This window comes from Eublepharis macularius, chromosome 12 (genome assembly GCF_028583425.1).
Source record: "Eublepharis macularius isolate TG4126 chromosome 12, MPM_Emac_v1.0, whole genome shotgun sequence".
Lineage (NCBI taxonomy): Eukaryota > Metazoa > Chordata > Lepidosauria > Squamata > Eublepharidae > Eublepharis > Eublepharis macularius.
The window spans coordinates 61,064,503-61,085,410 of NC_072801.1; the positions used below are offsets into that span (position 1 = coordinate 61,064,503).

The 20,908-nt window shown below is 48.3% G+C and overlaps 2 protein-coding genes across 2 annotated transcripts in view; one reads left to right on the top strand and one right to left on the bottom strand.

Moving 5' to 3' along the window:
• Positions 1 to 18,449, bottom strand: part of LOC129339527 (immunoglobulin superfamily member 1-like) — a 31,017-nt gene extending 12,568 nt beyond the window's left edge. The window contains exons 1-3 of the mRNA XM_054994109.1: positions 18,306 to 18,449; positions 17,064 to 17,099; positions 13,653 to 13,939 (exon numbers count right to left, since the gene is read on the bottom strand). Coding sequence (XP_054850084.1) covers positions 13,653 to 13,939; positions 17,064 to 17,099; positions 18,306 to 18,337 — 355 coding nt within the window. The 5' untranslated portion in view covers positions 18,338 to 18,449. The remainder of the gene's footprint in view (positions 1 to 13,652; positions 13,940 to 17,063; positions 17,100 to 18,305) is intronic.
• A 1,499-nt stretch (positions 18,450 to 19,948) lies between these two features.
• Positions 19,949 to 20,687, top strand: LOC129338639 (60S ribosomal protein L9). The gene has a single exon (XM_054993023.1). It carries the CDS (start codon positions 19,976 to 19,978, stop codon positions 20,552 to 20,554), a length of 579 nt encoding a protein of 192 aa, XP_054848998.1. The 5' UTR covers positions 19,949 to 19,975; the 3' UTR covers positions 20,555 to 20,687.
• Positions 20,688 to 20,908: the final 221 nt, after the last annotated feature.

Here is a 20,908-nt window from a genome sequence, read left to right on the forward strand (position 1 = left end):
ATACGGCTGTCAAAACAGCAGATGACAGCGGGCAAGGATGCTGCCGATTCCGCGGCGCGCTCGATGGCGACTTCGGTGGTCCTGCGTCGACACGCCTGGCTCCGGTCCACTGCCCTGCCGCCAGAGAAGAAGGCGAAAGTGGAGGATTTCCCATTCGAGGGGCCCCAGCTCTTCTCGGAGAAGACGGATGAGTCCCTCTCCCTGATGAAAAAGAATCAGCAGACGGCCAAGTCCCTCGGAGTCGCCCCCTCAGCTCAGTCGTCGGGTCCGAGGTATCGTTATGGTCGGTTCCGATCCTACCAGACCCCTTACCAGCCTTACCAGCAGCGTCAAGGGCGCTTCTTCTCGGGCCAGTCCTACGGTCACCGATCCTATTCAGCCCAGCAGCGTCACTCTTCCAGGCGCTCCAGCCGGTCCAAGGGCAGGCAACAGCCCTCTTCACCCAAGCCTTCGACCTCGGTGCAGAAGCCCTCGGTCTTCTGACTAAGCCTGAACGCTCCCCTGTTGGCCTCCGAGGACACTTCCTCTGCTGCCCAGTTTCTGGACAGGCTTCGGCCTTTTTTGCCCTGTTGGCAACGTGTTACTTCTGACACTTGGGTCCTGTCCATTGTGGCCCATGGTTACAAGTTAATGTTTACAGATGCACCTCCTCTCTCTCTCCCTCCCCGTTGTTCTACATGTTGTGATGTTGTGTTACACAATAATGTTATGGAGTTGGTTAACAAAGGTGCTGTCTGTCAGCCTGTGGCTAGATAAGGCTCTTCCTACAGGTTCCCTTTCAAAAGCAAACAAGAGTCCATTGATTGAATAAGGAAACTTTACTGCAGAAAAGGTCCATTATAGTCCACTGTCCTGAATAGAAGACTCAGGATGGTACACAGTCATTGTTACCAATGAAGGGCAAAGCATGAGGTACAGAGTAACAGTTCCCATCTGCATCAGCCTCCCCCCACAGTTCTCAAAACAACATCTTTCAGTCTTGGGAAGCTGCTCTCCTTCAAGGCCAATGCTTGGTGGAACGGTGTTAGACAAAACAGTCTCCTCCGGTGGGAAAGCTGCCTGGGAACTGGTGCACCTGTGGGGAAAGCACTTAGATACTAGAAGCATTAGAAAATGGAGTCAGTACAGTTTAAACACACACTGGACCTGACATTCTGCCCCCCTTAAAATAGATCCCCCCCTGGTTTATATGGGTAATGAGTATGGAAAGCTTTGGTTAATCTAGGAGCATGAACATGTACAGAGTTCACCCACTCATCGTATCCAGAATCAAAGTCCTTCCACCTAATGAGGTAAAAAAGCTGATTCCGTTTGAATTTAGAGTCCAAAATTTGTTGCACTTCATAGTGTATTTGGTCGTCTATCAAAGTTGGAATGGGTGGAGCTTTGATGTGCCACTTGTTGTCGGTGGGAGCTCTTTTGAGGAGACTGACATGAAATGTATCATGAACATGGCGCAAGTTCTTGGGTAAATTTATAGCAACAGTCACTTTATTGATTACTTTGCGCACAGGGAAAGGTCCAAGGAACTTTAACGCTAGTTTGCGGCTTGTCTGAGCTAATTTCAGGTTTTTGGTGGAAATATAAACATGATCTCCAGGTTGCAAATCCCATTCGGCCGCACGATGGCGATCTGCGTACTTTTTGTAATCCAGTTTGGCTTTTTCGAGGTGTCTTTTAATAAGAGTCCATTGCTGCGTGGCCTCCCCCCACCATGAAGATACATCAGGCGAACTAGAGGAATGGAGAGGGGGAGTGTCCAACGGGAAGGGATTGAAGTGAGCTCCATATACAATTTTGAAAGGGGCCTCCCCAGTGGAAGCATGCACACTGTTGTTGTATGAGAATTCAGCTAAAGGAAGAAGGTCCACCCAATTATCTTGTTGGAAATTAATGTAGCAACGAAGGAATTGCTCTAAAATCTGATTAGTTTTTTCGGATTGTCCGTCGGTTTGTGGGTGGTGGCTTGAGCTGATTCCTTGCTCAATATTCAACATTCGCAAAAGCTCCCGCCAGAATTTGGCAACGAACTGTCCGCCTCGATCCGAAATCACCTTGGACGGAAAAGAATGTAATTTTACGATGTGTTTTAAGAATAAATCCGCTAGTTTCCGAGCGGTGGGTATAGCAGTACATGGAATAAAATGAGCTTGTTTGGAGAACAGATCTACCACGACTAAAATGCAATTATGTCCTTTCGAAAGAGGTAAATCAGTGATAAAGTCCATAGATATTATTTCCCACGGTCTGTTAGGCGTTTCCAATGGTTGTAGGAGCTAACGTATTGGGAAATGTCTTTGCGCATGCCCGGCCACCAGAATTGCCGTTGTATTAGATGCAACGTTTTCAGATACCCATAATGACCAGCAGTGGGGGCATCGTGACATCGCTGTAATACCTCTCGTTGGAGGCTGTCCGGGACGTAAAATTTGCTTCCAGCTAGCCAATCCCCCTGTGGGGATTGAGCCAGTTTACTTTTAGGTGCTTTATCCCCCTCCTTTTCCACCTCAGCTTTAAGTTTCGATTTCCACTCCTGGTTATGCGGGAGGGGTTGGCTTGCGCGGCTGCGGGTAGTCACCACGCCTCCCAATTGCGTAGGTGAGAAGACCGTGTCTACAGTCTCCTCCCGTTTGCTCTTGTGTTGGGGCATGCGCGATAGGGCGTCTGCAAGAAAGTTAGTCTTGCCCGGGAGGTAATTTAAAGTGAAATTGAATTTGGAAAAGAATTCTGCCCATCGTAATTGTTTGGCATTCAGTCTGCGAGGGCTTCGAAGGGCCTCCAGATTTTTATGATCTGTCCAGACCTCGAAGGGATATCGCGCCCCCTCCAGCCAATGTCTCCAGTTAGTGAGGGCTGCTTTTACTGCAAAAGCTTCCTTCTCCCACACATTCCAATTCCTTTCTGCTTCTGAAAATTTCCTTGACAGGAATGCACAAGGCCGTAATTTCCCATCCTCCCCCTTCTGCAATAATACCCCTCCTATCGCCGCATCGCTGGCGTCGACTTGTACTATGAAAGGGTAATTCTCGTTGGGGTGGCAGAGGATGGGTTCTGTTACAAATTGCTCTTTCAGGCATTCGAAAGCAGTTTGGCAATCGGATGTCCATTATATTTTGGAGGAGGGTTTTTTAGCCTGGTCCCCTTTATTTTTAGTCTTTAACAATTCGGTTAAGGGGAGCGTGATCTGGGCAAAGTTTGCTATAAAGTCTCTATAGAAGTTGGCAAAACCCAGGAACGACTGCAGTTCTTTGCGGGTGGTGGGAGTTTGCCATTCTTGGATCGCTTGTATCTTGGCTGGATCCATTTTTAAACCCTCTTGGGAGATACAGTACCCAAGGTAAGTGAGTTCAGTTTTGTGGAATTCACATTTGGACAACTTGATGGGTAGTTTATTATTCATCAAAGTGGCCAGGACTTTTTGCACCATTTGAATGTGTTCCTCCTCTGTGTTCGAATAGATTAATACATCATCAAGGTACACCACTACCCCTTTATAAAGGAACTCGTGTAGAACTTCATTTATCATGGACATGAATACAGACGGGGCTCCCGCCAATCCAAAGGGCATAACTAAGTATTCATACTGTCCGAGGGGTGTATTAAATGCGGTTTTCCACTCATCCCCTGCCTTGATACGGACGTGGAAGTAAGCATCTTTTAAGTCTAATTTTGTAAAGATCTTACCTTGGGCCACGACGTTGAGAAGGTCTCGGATGAGCGGGATGGGATAGGCGTTGTTGGTGGACACAGCATTAAGTCCTCTAAAGTCCGTGCACAGCCGAAGTCCCCCATCTTTCTTCTTCACGAAGAGTACCGGAGCGGCATGGGGGCTATTGGCTGGGCGGATGAACCCTCTTTGAAGATTGGTGTCGATGAATTTTCGGAGCTCCTCTCGTTCATGGAGACTCATGGGATAGAGTCGTCCTTTGGGCAGTGAGGCTCCAGGTACAATTTCCACCGCACAGTCAGTTCGTCGGTGCGGGGGTAAAGTATCAGCTTCTTCTTCGGAGAAAGCATTCAGAAAGGGCCAGTACGGTTCGGGTATTTGGTTTATTTCTTCTTGGGTGAGAAGAGCCTTCTCGGTGTGAGTTGGATCACTACCCCAGTTTTGGTTCCAGCGATGGTTTTTACAGTTGGCGTGACTGAAAGTGACGCATCCTTCTGCCCAATTTATGTAGGGATTGTGATCACATAGCCACTTGCTGCCTAGAATTAACGGGTATTTGGCAGTGGAGCTGATGACAAAAGACCTTTTCTCCCAGTGTTGGCCCATGCCGGTGATTACTGGAGTGGTTTCGGTGGTAACAGGGTTCATATTGGTGCCATCCATTTGTTCAAAAATTACTGGATTTTGCAATTCACGAGTTGGTAGGACTAGTCCGTTGACTAGGGCTGGGGCGATGATGTCTCTTGAGCAGCCCGAGTCGATGAGGGCTTGCACTCGGATGTGCATCTTCCTCTCCGGGTTAAGTAAAGTCACTGGCATGAATAAGATGGACCCAGGTGGCCGGTTCCGCGCAGGGACGGGCTTGGGGTGGATCTGTCGTTTGGGCCCTTTTACGACAGATCCATCTCGTTTCCCGACTGGGGGCTTTCTGGATTTACCTCTGCGTTTGGGGAAGCGGGGTCGTATTCCATAACTTCTTCCGCTTCCAGCCCCCTTTCTGAGGCGGGCCTTTGGGAAGCGCCGCGGCCTCTGTTCGCTCGTGGAGCGGGAATCGGGCGTTGGAGAGTAGGAAATGGAGCAAGGGTTGGACGCCGTAGTTGAAGCGGAGGTCTTTGCACAGGCCGGTAGGGGCATTGTGCTGCAAAGTGACCGGCTTGTCCGCATTGCAAACACAGCCCTTGTTGCCATCTAGCATCTCTCGCTCCACGAGTGGCGTATCCAGCTCCCCGTCCTCCCTTCTGTAAAGTCAAGGGTCTTCTTTGTCCCGTTTGTTGTTGTTGTTCAACCAAACGGACTTCCAAAATGCGATTTTCGACTTCGCATGCAAGTTGGATCCAACCTAACAATGTAGGAGGATTGTCCTGCATAAGGGCTCTGTCCAGAAGTCTCGGGTTTAGCCCTTGCTTGAACAGGATGATTTTGGTGGACTCCTCACACCTAGGGCATTTGGCAGCTAATTGTCGGAATTTCGTAGTATAGTCCCTTGCCGACATGCTGCCTTGTTTAATGGCTTGCAATTCTGTTCGGGCCCTGGTTTCCTCTAAGGGGTCTTCGTATTGTGCTCGAATAGCGTCCACCAACCCCTGGAGAGTATTGAGTTCAGGGGCCCCGATATTGTATAGACCTACATACCAGTCCGCTGCTTTGCCTTGTAAGCGGGAGCCAAGATGCTCAATTTGACTGGCCTCGCTGCCGAAGAGGTGTCCCCACCGGTTGAAGAATTGCACTACTTGCACTAGGAAAAATCCCAGTTTGGAGGGATCCCCATCAAAAGTAGCTTCCAGTTTCACCCAGCCCATCGGGAGGTCTTGTCTCGGAGCCGGTGCTGGGTAGAAGTCCGTCGGAAGCATCAATGGCACTTGAGGTACGAGGGGAAGTGGTTGGGGACCCGGTTGTGGTAGCGGTGCTGGTTGCACTGGCGGCGGCATCACCGGCTGAGCTGGCGGTGGTGGCCTCGGCTGGGCTGGCGGTGGTGGCCTCGGCTGGGCCGGTGGCTGTAGCCGTGGTCAGGCAGGCTGCTGCAACCTTGGTCGGGCTGGTGGTGGCAATACTGGAGGTGCCGGCAGTAGCGGTTGAGGTGGAGGTGGCCGGTGCGGTTGAGTAATGACCGGCCGCTGAGGGGCAGGTTGGTGGGGTCGTAGTGGTGTAGGCCCCACCGGTTGGTTCGGAGGTGGTAATACGGGTTGATCAGGTGGCAAACGTATCGGTTGCTGCAAAGGGGTTAGTTGCGGTCGAAGCGGAAGGGGCCGCAGCGGCGAAGGCCTGATGGGTGGTGGGCCGCGCGGGCTTGCCCCTCCCGGCGTCGTGACTCTGGGAAGCAGAGGCTGGTCTTGTGGTGCCGGTAGACCTTCCCTTGGGGTTTGCTGAATGGGGACCACTTCTAGCGGTTGTTGCGGCAATTCCTCCCCAGGAGGAGCCGGAGGCTCTTCCGTCTGATCCGGCCGAACCGTTATTGGAGAAACGGGAGGGGGTATCACCGTCGTCTCGGTTGGACGGGTTGGCCCTTCTTCCCCTTCTCTAGGCACCTCAGCTGGAGTCTCCTCGGGAGGTGGATCCCCGTCCGATTTAGGGGGTTCCGTTGGAGTCTCTCCAGGTACCTCAGCTGGAGTATCCCCGCTAGGCGGAATTTCGTCTAATCTAGGGAGTTCCGCGGGCGGTTCTCCCGGTTCTCCAGGGTAGGATTCCTCCTCTCCCGAAGGCAGCGGCTGCTGCGGGGCGTCCTCCACTGGATAGGACATAACGCTTTGGAGGGTGGCTATTTGTACAGCCATTTCTTCAGGTGATAGTCTCTCTCCTGCCCCCATCGCAGAGATTAGGTGAATGGCATGAGCCAAACTTTCCTCCATATCGATCAGCCTAGCTTCCAACTGTTGCATTCGGCTTGGACCCGGTTGCCCCATCACGGAACCTCCCTCGGTTGCACTCACCGGGGAAAACGGCCCCCAAGGCGGAGGGTCTCCTTGATCGACTCGCGATCTCGCTGCTAGAATTCCTTTGGCTAGACCCGTCACTGCCGAGATGCCGGAATCTACAGCATGGGTGCGACTTTGCATCTGCACCCAACTTTGTTCAGGAACTTCCGTTGGCTCTTTCCATGGGGCAAGTTCCGAATAATCCCAACTCAGGGCGCCGCGGCGGGATGTGTTCCCGTCCGTCTGTTCGGTCGTCCTGTTCCAAAACAGCCACGGTTGGCTGCTATCCAGCTCAGGGACAGTCTCTAGGCTTCGGCGCCCGTCCATCGAAACTCTTGGGTGTAGTCCACCGGCCCGGCGCTCTCGCGTTTCTCGGGGTCTGGCTCCCCACTCCGACAGGGTGGGTAACGAGATCAAGGGGAGAGCGGCAGCCGACGGCCTTGTCCCCTCACTGCCGAGGTCGATGAGAGGTGGGGTAGAAGTCGAAGCTCCGGTCCCGGCTGGCACCGGTTCCTGAGATTCTTGGGGTTGCGCTGTTTGACTGTCGGGGGACGCATACGGATCAAACAAAGGATCCCTGTCCGGGACTACCTTGGATTCCGCTGGGCCCGACTCAGGCATGATTGGTAACAAAATGTCAGCCTGTGGCTAGATAAGGCTCTTCCTACAGGTTCCCTTTCAAAAGCAAACAAGAGTCCATTGATTGAATAAGGAAACTTTACTGCAGAAAAGGTCCATTATAGTCCACTGTCCTGAATAGAAGACTCAGGATGGTACACAGTCATTGTTACCAATGAAGGGCAAAGCATGAGGTACAGAGTAACAGTTCCCATCTGCATCAGCCTCCCCCCACAGTTCTCAAAACAACATCTTTCAGTCTTGGGAAGCTGCTCTCCTTCAAGGCCAATGCTTGGTGGAACGGTGTTAGACAAAACAGTCTCCTCCGGTGGGAAAGCTGCCTGGGAACTGGTGCACCTGTGGGGAAAGCACTTAGATACTAGAAGCATTAGAAAATGGAGTCAGTACAGTTTAAACACACACTGGACCTGACACTGTCCGGGTGGTCAATGTCTCTACTTCCCCATGGGGATTTTACTCCAGATACTTCCTTGTGGATAAAAAGGGTGGAGGTTCCCGGCCCATCTTAGACCTTAGAGGCCTCAACGGTTATTTGAAGGTTGAAAAGTTTCGAATGCTAACCCTGGCACGGGTCATGGAGCTCCTGGAGGTGGGCGTCTGGCTAGCCATTCTAGACTTGAAGGATGCCTACTTCCACATTTCTATATTTGAGGGCCACAGGAAATACCTGCGGTTTGTGTATGGGAATTCTGTGTATGAATATACCGTATTGCCCTTTGGGCTGGCCTCTGCGCCCAGGGTATTCACGAAGTGCATGGCCACCGTAGTGGCATACCTGCGGTCCCAGGGTTGCTTTATCTACCCGTACCTGGATGACTGGCTCCTGGTGGGACCCTCGCCTGACTCTCTCCAGGCCCATATTGCCCTCACTTTGTCCGTGCTGGCTAGGTTGGGCTTGGTGGTTAATGGGGATAAGTCTATCCTGGCCCCGGGCATGGCCATTAGGTTTATTGGGGTCCATTTCGATTCCCTGCTGGGCAGAGCCTACCTGCCCCCAGACCGGTTGGCCAGGCTTTCCGCTTTAGCCCGGCATTTTATGCATTGCCGGTACCAGACGGCCCTTTTGATTCAGACACTGTTGGGCCTTATGGCCTCCTCCACAGGGGTGGTTTTCTTTGCACGCCTGCGTATGAGGCCTCTGCAAAACTGGTTTGTCCGGAGGTACAACCCCCTCACCATGGGTCAGCACCAGAGGTTTTCCATCCCCAGGGTGGTGCTGCGCTCTCTGGCCTGGTGGACTGTCCCTGGAAACCTGTCTGAAGGTTGTCCTTTCGGCCCCTTCCTAGCTGAGGTCACAGTTTATACCGATGCCTCCAACTTGGGATGGGGAGGGCGCTGTGGACAGCTTTCGGCTCAGGGCATCTGGTCCCCATCTGAGGCATCCATGCATATCAACCTTCTTGAGCTTAGGGCGATCCGTTACTCCCTCGCTTCTTTTGCAGATGCCATTCGGAACAGGAGGGTTCAGGTCCTGTCGGACAATACCACGGCCTGCTACTACCTCAACAAGCAGGGAGGAACGGTCTCGCTCAAGCTCTGCAAGGAGGCAACGACTCTATGGAATTGGGCCATGGTCAACAACGTCCTTCCCAGAGCCGTGCACATTGCCGGGGATCTCAACACCTCAGCGGATGCACTGAGCAGGGTGTTTCTGCCTCAGCACGAGTGGTCCCTAAACAGGGTTTACCTCGACCAGGTTTTCCGCACATGGGGCACGCCTTTGGTCGACCTCTTCGCCACTGCCCGCAACAAACAGGCCCCGCTGTTCTGCTCCCGGGCCGGCATTGGCCGCCACTCCCTAGGGAATGCCTTCCAAATACCTTGGTCCCCAGGGCTCTTTTATGCCTTCCCGCCCTTCCCGCTCCTGTACAAGGTTCTTTCCAGGATCAGGGCCTTCCGAACCCACTGTATCCTCGTTGCCCCTCGGTGGCCTCGCCAGGATTGGTTCCCCCTTTTACTTTCCCTGTCCCAGGGGCGATGCCTCCCCCTGCCTCACGCCCCGGACCTCTTAACCAGGGACGGGGTGTGGCATCACGATGTGGCTGTACTGAATCTGACTGCCTGGCTTCTGGGCAACCGGGAGTGAGCCTCTCTTCTGGAGTGCTTGGGGTGATCTTGAATGCCCGGAAACCGTCCACCAGGTTGTCCTATCAGAGGAAGTGGTCACGTTTTTCCCGGTGGTTGGCCCTGAAGGGGGTTTCTCCCTTTAATTGCCCGCTTCCTGTCATCCTGGACTACCTCCTGGAACTCTGCTCCCAGGGCCTTGCGTTTTCCAGTGTTAAGGTCCACATGGCTGCAATCTCTGCCTTCCATGAGCAGATTGATGGGAAGACAGTTTTTACTCACTGGCTTTCCAAGCAGTTCCTGAAGGGCCTGTTCAAGACCTTCCCTCCTAGGGCTCATCCCATTCCACAATGGAGTCTCTCCCTGGTTCTCTCCCAACTGATGCTCCAGCCCTTTGAGCCTCTATCTTCTTGTCCCCTACCTTTGCTCACTCAGAAGGTGGCTTTCCTGGTGGCAATCACGTCCTCTAGGCGTGTTGGGGAGCTGTCTGCCCTGCGGTGTGACCCTCCCTTCCTGCAGTTTTTCCCTGGTACTGTCATGCTCCACACTAGCATGGAGTTTCTGCCCAAGGTAGTCTCAAGATTTCACCTACAGCAAAAGGTGTTCCTCCCTTCCTTTTTTCCAACACCCTCATCCCCAGGGGAACGAGCTCTACACACATTGGATGTAAAGCGTGCTTTATTGTTTTATTTGCACCGCACCAAATGTTTCAGGAAATCTCCTGTCCTGTTTGTGTGTTACTCTGGCCCTCGCAAGGGCTCACCTGCTTCTGCCCAGTCCATCTCTCGCTGGATTGTGTCTACGATTAAACTTTGCTATCAGCATGCTGGAGTCCAGTGTCCCTTGTTGGTTACCGCTCATTCCACTCGAGCGCAAGCTGCTGCTGCCTTCCTGCGAGGGGTGCCGCTCCAGGACGTCTGCCAAGCTGCGACATGGTCCTCTGCAGACACTTTCATCCGGCATTACTCTGTGGACGTGCATGCACGACGTGACTCGGCTGTTGGCACAGCTGTCCTGCAGTCCTTGTTCAAGTAGACACTCACACCCGCCCCCATTGGTGAGATGCTAGTTACTCTCCCAATGTGGGGCTGCACAGAAGGACGAAGACGATAAACAGGGTTTCTCACCTGTAACTGTTGATCGTCGAGTCTCTTCTGTGCAGACACACATTCCCTCCCGCCTGCCCCGCTGTGAGTGTTTCGTTAACTTAGTTTCTCCGGCGGCTCAGGTGAACTGAGGGAATGCCGGGGACGTTCGGATATATATGCATTCAAAATTGGCGGGAACACCGACACGCATGCGCGGTGGATCCGAACGTCCCCTTCACATCTCTAAAAGCTAGAAAAATCTTTTCCGCGGCTGGCCTGCGCCTGCGCAGTCCCAATGTGTGTCTGCACAGAAGAGACTCGACGATCAACAGTTACAGGTGAGAAACCCTGTTTTTTCCTTTGGTCTAGGTAGATCCACCCCCTCCCCCTGCTGGAAGCTCAGATCTCTGCAAAAGAGTGGCATGCTCATTACAGCCATGTATTCGGGCCCCTTTCATCCTGGGGAATGAGGCAGTGAAGCCAACATCACCCCCAGATCTGTCCCTCTTACTACAATGGCCTCCTGTCATGGTGAATGAGACAATGGGTCTTATTTCCTCTCTCTCTTCTAGCAAGTCTCTTGGTGAGGACATGATCCCTCCTGAGATGTTTAGATTCTTTCCTGATTGGTGGGCACCTGTCAGGTCTTGCCAGGTACTTCTCCCAAACACTTTACTGCATCACAGTGTACGAGTTAAAAATGTTTATTAGAGTAAATACCAGTATCAAGATGCCGTAACAAGGGAATTGACCGGAATGCCTAAAGATGGGAAAGTAAGATCAGTTATAGGTCAGTGTCTCCTCCCCCGCCCCAGTAGGATGGAGAGGCAGTTAGGAGTTTTGGTGCGCATGGCCTGGGAAGAAGGGAGAGAGAAGAAGAGGAGCGCAGTTCAGTCTCTGTAGTAACTCCAAGGTCACATTCTCAGGCTTCGGCTGGGACTCGTAACCAAAACACCTTGCCTGGAAGATATGCAGTTAGCAACAAGACCACAGAACTCTGGCTGTACTCTGCACGTACTCAGAGGCACAGAAGCAAAATGGTGCATGATGCATGGCAGATATGCTGAAAGCCTATCTGACAGCACCCATCCTAACCAATCTGGTTACTCGCATTAACCTAATTCCACCCTTTGGGTGGAAACTGAACATTGTAGTTCAGTTAAGTTGTCCTGAAGGGCGGTATGTAAATCGAATGTTGTTGTTGTTGTTATGTGTAAAGATATTGCTAACCTGAGACTAGCAAAAGTTGTATCTGAAGGGTACCGGATGAGTTTTGTTTAGATTTGGATTTTTAATTATGTCATTCAAGTTTCACATTTTAAATTTCATGTGTGTGCATGTGTGACAGTAATGGCCTTTGGCTATATGCAATAAAAGCTTTTGTATCAATGTACGAATTATTAGAGGTGTGTAAAACTAAACAAATGAGGAGGAAATACACCCAGTAATTGCTGGTTTGGTTCATTAAAGCGGCTTCTGGAACAGTGAAACAAATTCAAGAAATGAAGCTGTAACTACTCCACCACCACCACTGTAAAAAAAATTGTTTACTTCGGTTTTTAGGTCAGTTAGTTTGGTTTTTACTGTGCAGCAGCAGTACAGACAGGCAGCCACCGGGCCAGCAGCGGTGGCGGCAGCATCTGTAAATGTTTGCCTTAATGGCAACCAAGCAATTGAATCCCAAGGGGAGAGACTGAGAGCCAAACTACAAGTGACGCCTGACACACGTTGGACACTAGTCGGCTTCCCTCAAGTTTTGATGGGAAATGTAGGCATCCTGGTCTTGCAGCTGTAATGAAGAGCCAAGCTGTAAAACCAGGGCGCCTACATTTCCCATCAAAACTTGAGGGAAGCCGACTAGTGTCCAACCTGTGTAAGACGTCACTTGTAGTTTGGCTCTGAGCCATAGCATAGTCTAACTCCATTGGTGGGAAGGGAAATATGCGCATTGCACATGAGTGCATTTTTTCTTCAGCACTTAACAGGCAATGGCAGTGGCTCATACACATTGGGATTAATCCGCAAAAGGCTTGCTTTGCCCCAAGGAGGGGGGCAGCAGACAGCACAGCATCACTGGCATCACCAATCCCTTTCTGAGCACTTTTATGCACAATGCAAGGAAAAGCCAGCCAGCAAGCAACCAAACAACGTGAGCAGGCATTTGCAGGTTTTAGGATGGAGCAGTCTCCTCCAGCCTCTGAGTCCTGGGCTGCCACAAAGGCTCATGTTAGAAATAACAAACAATTATTAAAGGAGTGCTGCATAAGGCAGGATTTCTTTTATGTTGCTGCACTGCACTAGTCAAGAGTGCTCTCCTGCTTGAATGCCAGCTCACCACCACTTTCCCACCAGTGTGTGCTCACCCACCAACACTTGTCTTCTCAGGTACATTGTTGTGTGTGTTTTGTGCTTGAGGAAAAACTGAATTAATTGATGTGTTTTTAGACTAGGAGGGGGACTAATGCTTGGTAAGGTTAATGAGGGCTTTGGTTAAGTGCAAACAGAGGACTGTTCCCCTAACCCCCCTTGAAAAGAATAGTGTGCGTGTGTGCATGTGCAGCCAACTTGTGCACAGAGAACAGGCTGAAACTCATGATCATGAAAAACAAATGAATTAGCTCTGAACCTGCAACAGCTACCTGGAACAAACTCACAGTGAAGCAGAGTTCGTTCTGAAATGCCAGATTCGAAACTGAAATGAATTTTTTTTCACTGCACACTACTAATTATATCTCCATAGGAGAAGGTGCTAAAGGCTTTTTTAAATAGATGAAAGCTGGGAATTCACAGATCCTGTTACATGAACTGTTAAAATAGTATATTGATATGAAAATATGAAATTAAAAAACCCTCTGGCGATTGTCAGCCAGGCAGGGGCAAAACTTTTTATTTTTTCATCGATAGGGAGGCAAGATGGACGAGGGATAGGGCCAGGGCTTTTTTTTCTGGGAAAAGAGGTGGTGGAACTCAGTGGGTTGCCCTCGGAGAAAATGGTCACATGGCTGGTAGCCCCGCCCCCTGATCTCCAGACAGAGGGGAGTTTAGATTACCCTCTGTGCCGCTGCGGCACGGAGGCCAATCTAAACTCCCCTCTGTCTGGAGATCAGGGGGCGGGGCCACCAGCCATGTGACCATTTTCAAGAGGTTCCGGAACTCCATTCCACCGTGTTCCAGCTGAAAAAAAGCCCTGGATAGGGCTGTTTTCTCTCCTGGTGATAGACCACCAGCTGCCTATTATGCTTCTTGGATACTCTGAACAGCACTCTAATATCAACCTCTCACCTGTTATCAGAAGCTCCACAGATTCACTGCATCTGGTCTCATCTTGGTAATTGTTATAGAAGCGGCAACAACAGGTGTATACCCCTGTGTCCTCTCTGTTCATATACGAGATGAGAAACTCAGCATATCTTGCACTGAGTATTCCACGATGCTTCCAAGTCCATCCATCTTTTGTCACATAGAAAAACCCAGGATAATTACTCCTGCAGCTGATAGAGGCCTCTTGTCCCACTGATAGTCCCCAGCTAAGAGGTCTCACAAAGATGAAGACATTGAGAAATCTCTCACTGAATTAAGAAGGAAAACAGAACAAAATCATGTACTGTATATGTGAGGACAGAAAGTACAAAAAAGATCCCAACTCTTAGCCGGGTATGAACTGATTAAAGCAAACCACAATCAACAGAACCTTCCACATTCCTCACATTTTTGTCAAAATATCATTCATGTTAATTTTCCTTTTGAAGGAAGATTTTCTGACTAACTAAACTATTAGTTCATACATTTCTACCCTCCTCAGGACAGCTAAGATATGGCTAGCTGGCAATATCTGACCTACTAATTTATTACATTTTATACTAATTTAGAATTTATATATCCCATCCATATGTCGCCATAGTAATTCACCAAACAACTATATAAAGAAGACAAATGTTATTAACCTCATATTAAAAATGGAAAAAAGAGGTTTGCCTAAAACCTTCTGCTAAGTCCATGGCAGAGGCAGGATTTGAACACAGGACTTCCTGTTTTACAGCTCATTCACAGTTCTGGTTCAGAGAAACAGCAGTGAAAGTGGTAAACTTTCTTGTGGCCTATTCAACTTCAGACTGCTAGGGGAGATCACAATACTAAGGGAGTAACTCTAATCAGGTCTACTCAGGAGTAAGTTACATTTTGTTCACTGACTTTTACTCCCAGGCAAATGTTCTTGGTATTGCAGCCTCTTTGTTCCTTCTTCAAAGCATTCCCTAAACCTAGAGAACGGAATGTCAGGAATGGTTCTTAACTGTCTCCCTGACACACAGTCTCTTTACATGTTACTAAGTACCTAGGGACACTCAAGTGAACCTCTTCACGTGTCCTCCCTCCAACATTCCATGCATTTGCTCACACAGTCACACTTTAATTTGTTCCCCTTGAGTACATTCACATGTTCAATATCCATTCCTCCTCAACTACTAAAAGTATCCCACTTCCCCCCACCTCCACCTCCATTCATTGAAATGCAAATCTTGACAGTTTCTCACACCTTAAAGAAATGCAAATTGGCAAGTCAAAGGAGCCTACAGTCAGGGATTTTTTTCAGCACGAACACAGTAGAAAGGCATTCTGGCACCTCTCCAAAGTCATCAGTGTCAGTGGCCCTGCCCACCTGATTCTGTTTCCTCCAATGCAGTCCAAGACTTCCCCGCTAGCCTGCTGAATCTGTGGGGTTTAAAAGTTAAACAGCCCCTTTCCCAGAGGCTTGCAAGCCACGGGGAAAGGGGCCCTTTGCAACCCCTCCACAGCTTGCTTCAGTTGGCCTGCGGGAAAGTCCCCTCCTTCCAGCTGAAGCCAGGGAAGCTGGAGGAGGAGGGAAAGAGGGGGGAGAAGTACCTGTGCTCCAGCTGAAGCCAGAGGGGTTAAAAGTTAAAGAATCCCTTTCCCCGCCTGGCAGCCCTTCTGGCTGGATCAACTGAGCTGGCATGCCCAGCCCTGCAGCTGGCCAGGCCAGGAGCCACGGCTCGGCTCGGGGCCATGCACGCCCTCCTTGCAGCCTCCCTGGGAAGCAAGGGGTGGGAAGCCAGCCAGACACGGCAGGGGCCATGCTCAACAGCTCCGTGGCCCTCACAGCTGGGCACTATCACAGCCGGGCTGGGTCCTGGTGGGGACCATGCACACCAGCCCGTTCAGTGTTCCAGGCTGCCTGGGGAGACAGCCGGCCAGGCCCATGGTCGAGGGCTCAGCTGCCATGTAAGGGGCAAGCATGCATGCAGGCCCAAATTGTGTGATCGATCCTGACAGGCAGACACGCTGTACGCAGCTGCCAGGTAAGGGGCAAGCGTGTGCACGGGCCCGAATCGTGGGTTTGCTCCTGAGGGGCAGCCGTGCAGTGCGCATTGTTCTGGGAGCGCATTTTGCATGTGCACATTTAGTGACAGGGGCACCATCTCCTGCTGGGAGCTGACCTGGGTGAGAGTTCCCCCACCACTTTCCACAGAAAAAAAGCCCTGGAAAACACTATCTGTAAATATATGCTGAAGGCATCTGAACTCGTTAAGAATGAGAGGAAAAGACATTTTGGAATTGTAGATGACAGTCAATGAAAGTTTTTATGCAGTGTTGCAGCAGCATTGGAAAAGGCAAACTCCATGCTGGGGCTTATTAGGAAAGGAATTAAAAACAATCTGACCAGTACTGTAATGCCCCCTGTATGGTGTGGCCTCATTTGAAATACTGATTTAGAATATTGTGTATGATTCTAGCTGCCATATGTCAAAAAGGATACTGCACAGCTGTGAAAAGTACAGAAGAGGGCAACCAAGATTATTTGCTGTGGTTCTGAAGCTCTTAGAGCTTATGGAGTTGTTATCAACTGTATATTTTGATAATTGTAAATTTGCTACAGCCAATGGCTAATTGCAGTAAACTACTACCTACCTACCTACCTCCTGGCTGCCGTATGTCAAAAAGGATACTGCACAGTTGGAAAGACTGCAGAAGAGGGCAACCAAGATTATTAAGAGGTTTGGTTACCTTTCTTGTGAGAATAGGCTAAAGTGTCCAGGACTTTTCAATTTTAAAAAAAGATGACTAAGGGAGAACATGACAGAGGTCTACAAAATGATGCATGGGGTGAAAAGAGTGGATAAACAGAACTTCTTCTGCTTCTCCCAAAATTCTAGCACTCAGGAGTACCTGATGAAGCTGATGATCAATAGATTTAGGACAAAAAAAGGGAATAATTAAATTGTGGAAATTTTGATGATATCCAGTTCATTGAAAGATTGCATCGATCAACCAAGTTCAGCTGCTTAATGGAATGATCTATATGCACATCCATTCATGTTCTCCCTTCAACTCTGATAATAGTTGACATCCATAAAAATGCTAGCCTGATTTTTTTGCCATGCAGCTAGAGCTCCCATCAGCTTTTTCACAAATGTAGTGAAACACATCTAAGGCTGCTAACAGCCAATTGGCCTTTGGTGCAAAGCATTCAAGCTAAACATTTCACTGGGGCATTAATAAGCACTAGGTATTGAGGAACCCATATCACAGCACATGAGAAGGGTTGTGTGAAACAACACATGGAAACTGTGAGAAGTCACATAGGACAAAGCTGTTCCTTGTGACAGGCCGGTTTAAACATTCCATATGTCAAAGCCACTGGAATAACATTCCCACTAAGTTTCAATATTTTCCTACCTTTCCCATTTTCTTTCTTCTGAGCTACCAACAAGCCTGCAAAGGGGAAAAAAGGCATTAATGAAGAGGCACCAACAATGAAATCCCAGCCAAACCACAATGTCCATTTCTTTATCCTCCTCATGGACAGACATACAGTCCAGGCATCATCAAAATACAGCTCTGGAACTTGTTTCAATTGCTGGAGTCTCGGTTCACAAGAAGTAAAACAAAAAGAATTCACTGACTGTTCATATTTCCACTTCCTTTTTTTTTTTTTATAAAAATTTTTATTGGATTAGACACATATAGAATTTATTACAATCACATTCCCTTAAATTTTCCAATTCTAACCCCCTCCCTTTCCCCCCCTTTTGTTGACTTCCAACAGTTTTCCAACCCCTTGTCTATTCTCCCTCTACTCATTTCAAACTTATTGTACTTATTATAATATACTTTCAAACTCTTCTAAGCTTATCTATAGTAACATAGTGCTATCTCTAATTTCCTTCCCAAATGGGTAAAAGTATGACAATCTTAACTTATCTTTTTCAATAATAATAATAATAATCATTTTGGTATTCTGTACTCTATCTTACTCTTTCTAAGTACTTCAAAATGGGACAAACAATTTGTCCCTCTTTATGCATAACTTCAAATACTTCTATAAACATTGCATACATTTATTATAAATCAATCAATTTGACTTGTACTCTATATGATACTCTTTACTTTCTTTTACATGTCTTGTCCTTTTTGATTAACTAATTTCTCCATTATAAAACTATCCAACAAACAATTCATGTACACATTCAGCAAAAGTCTATCAATTAAACATATTTCCACTTCCTAAACTAGTAAGTGTGCTGACCTGGATGGACCAGGCTAGCCTGATATCATCAGATCTCAGAAACTAGGCAGGGTCAGGCCTGATTAGTACTTGGATGAGAGACCTCCAAGGAAGTCCAGGGCTGCTATGCAGAGGCAGGCAATGTCAAATCATGTATGTTTGTCTCTTGCCTTGAAAACCCTGTCGGGTCATCATCACAAGTCTGCTGAAATTTGATGGCTCTTCCGACCAACAACTAGTAAGAGATCGGAATTATATGTCCATGTGTCTTAGATTCCAGGACAAATAGTTTGATTTCCTGGCAGGCTTCAGACTTAGCATCTATCTCTCTATGCATCATTCTCTCCCACTGCCGCAACCCCTTTCCCTCCTGTTCCCACTTGTAAGCTCTCCTTAGGTTTGATAATTCTCACCAAAGCAAGAAGATGGAGAAGGTAGACATCATGGGGCAATGTTGGGATCCCGAAGAACCTATTCCACCACCACTGGCTGTCTTCAGCTCTACTTGATGCAATGTTTTCTGTGAGCCCTCCAGATTACATCGGAGTGCACCGGAAGCTCTCAAAGACACCACTGGCCAGCCCAGCCTAGATTCTGAGCCTCTCGACAGCTCTTCAATCTGTAGGAAACATCTCCTGTGATCAGATACCAGTTCACATACTAAGTCAGCCATAATCCTGAATCAAATTCAAACATCAAGCAACTCTATTAAGATATAATGCATGATTGATTTCTACTAGGGAAATAATAGATAATAAAAATGTGGGTTTGAATGATAGGATTTCCCACGCCCCAATCCCACATATATTTATTTTATTTACAACATTTAGACCCCGCCCTTTTGCCCTCATCAGGGCCACCAAGGCCATTAACAGATTAAAAACATACATAATGGAAACACGTCTTAAAAACCATTAAAACCAAACAAACATACATCATCTAAACAAGTAAAACTAATGGTTGAATTAAAACTAATGGATGAATACAGCATGGCTTCCAGCCCTGCAAAACACCAGGCTAACGAAATACTCCACATCCCACAATAGCCCTGCAGAGAAGATTAGCATATCAAGCACCAATCCATATGCAAAAGAACCTCCTCAGGATACAGTGACGCCTCCCTCCATTAGCATTCCACACCCTGGGAAACTCCTACAGGATGACTCAGCCCAAACCCACTTTCCTGAGTAGATATAAATGACCTGCCAACATCTTCTCCACACTGTGACACTGAGAGATCTCTGTCTTTTGGTGCTACACCTCTGAAGATGCCAGCCACAGCTGCTGGCGAAACGTCAGGAACTACAGTGCCAAGACCATGGCAATACAGCCCGGAAAACCCACAACAACCATCGTTCTCCGACCATGAAAGCCTTCGACAATTAAAACTAAGTTAAAATACACTTGTTATACAATAAAATATGCATATGCATACATAAAAATGACAATTTAAACCAAGTAGGAAATAGAGATCACTGAGGGAATGTCGGATGAAACAAACAAACAGAGGAGTTTCCCACTGGTAGAAAATGGCAACAGAAGGGGACAGGTGAGTTTTTCTGATGAGAGTTCTAGAGTTTTTATATATACAGCCACTGTAGATTCCATTTGTGTGTTTTTCTTGATATAGTCCTGTCCAAAGAGTCAAATGTATTGAACAAGGTGGTATCAGATCTTTTCACACCACTAATATCCATTGGCTGTATCAGCAAAAAAAAGATATAACCTATTTTGCATCTTGTCTCTCAAAATGGTAAGGAGCTCACAGAGAGAAACCATTGTGGGGAGTATTTCTCCCCCATGCCAAAACCTCATGTTGTCCTGCCCTATTCTGAATCTTTCAAAAACTAAAGCTGGGGTGGGGAAGATTGTCCACCATTCCTACTGCCTGACTAGTCCTCTGTTAGTTTTGGGGGTTTTTTAGCCAGAACTTTCGACTCATTGGGTGCAGCTGGAAAGCAGTTGATTCTGGTGGTTCTTTTCAAGTACCCACACCAGTGCTTAGAGAAATGGAGCTTACAAAGAGAAGCAACAAGAATGTCTGTGAATGCTTTTCGCCTGTCTGTGAGCGAGCGGGTTAAAAATGAAGACCATTCTCAGCAACCAGACGGTGGACATCCCTGACAAAGTCGACATTCGCCTGAAGGGCCGGACTGTTATTGTGAAGGGCCCCAGAGGAAAGCTGCGAAGAGACTTCAACCACATCAACGTAGAGCTCTCTCTCTTGGGAAAGAAGCGCAAGAAGCTGCGTGTTGACAAATGGTGGGGTAACAGAAAGGAGTTGGCCACAGTTCGCACCATTTGCAGTCATGTGCAGAACATGATCAAGGGCGTCACACTGGGCTTTCGTTACAAGATGAGGTCTGTGTATGCTCACTTCCCCATCAATGTGGTCATTCAGGAGAATGGCTCGCTTGTGGAAATCCGCAACTTTCTTGGGGAGAAGTACATTCGGCGGGTGCGCATGCGGCCGGGTGTCAATTGTACAGTATCTCAAGCCCAGAAGGATGAACTGATCCTTGAAGGAAATGACATTGAATTGGTATCTAATTCTGCTGCCCTGATCCAGCAGGCAACTACAGTCAAAAACAAAGATATCAGAAAATTCTTGGATGGTATCTATGTGTCTGAGAAGGGAACAGTACAACAGGCAGATGAATAAAATATTCAATAGATTCTGAAATGACCCCCCAGGACTGAACACCTCCAATCCAGATTCAGAGTCTGCTGTATAAAATGTCTCTGTTGGTAGAGAACAATAAAACTTTCATAATCTTTAAAAAAAAAAAAAAGAATGTCTGTGAATGAGCATGTGTGTGAGAGAGAGACCAGCAGCTTTCGAGTTTGGACCACAGGAAAAACGTTCTGCAGAATAGATAACCACACCTACATGCACAAAGGTATGGCAGAAAATATACAAAGTCTGGAAAGTATTTCCCTCGCTCTCTTTCTCTGTGTGTGTGTTTGTCGAGTGTGTGTGATTCCTTACTATTATTTTTCTGTGGAATTAAACGAA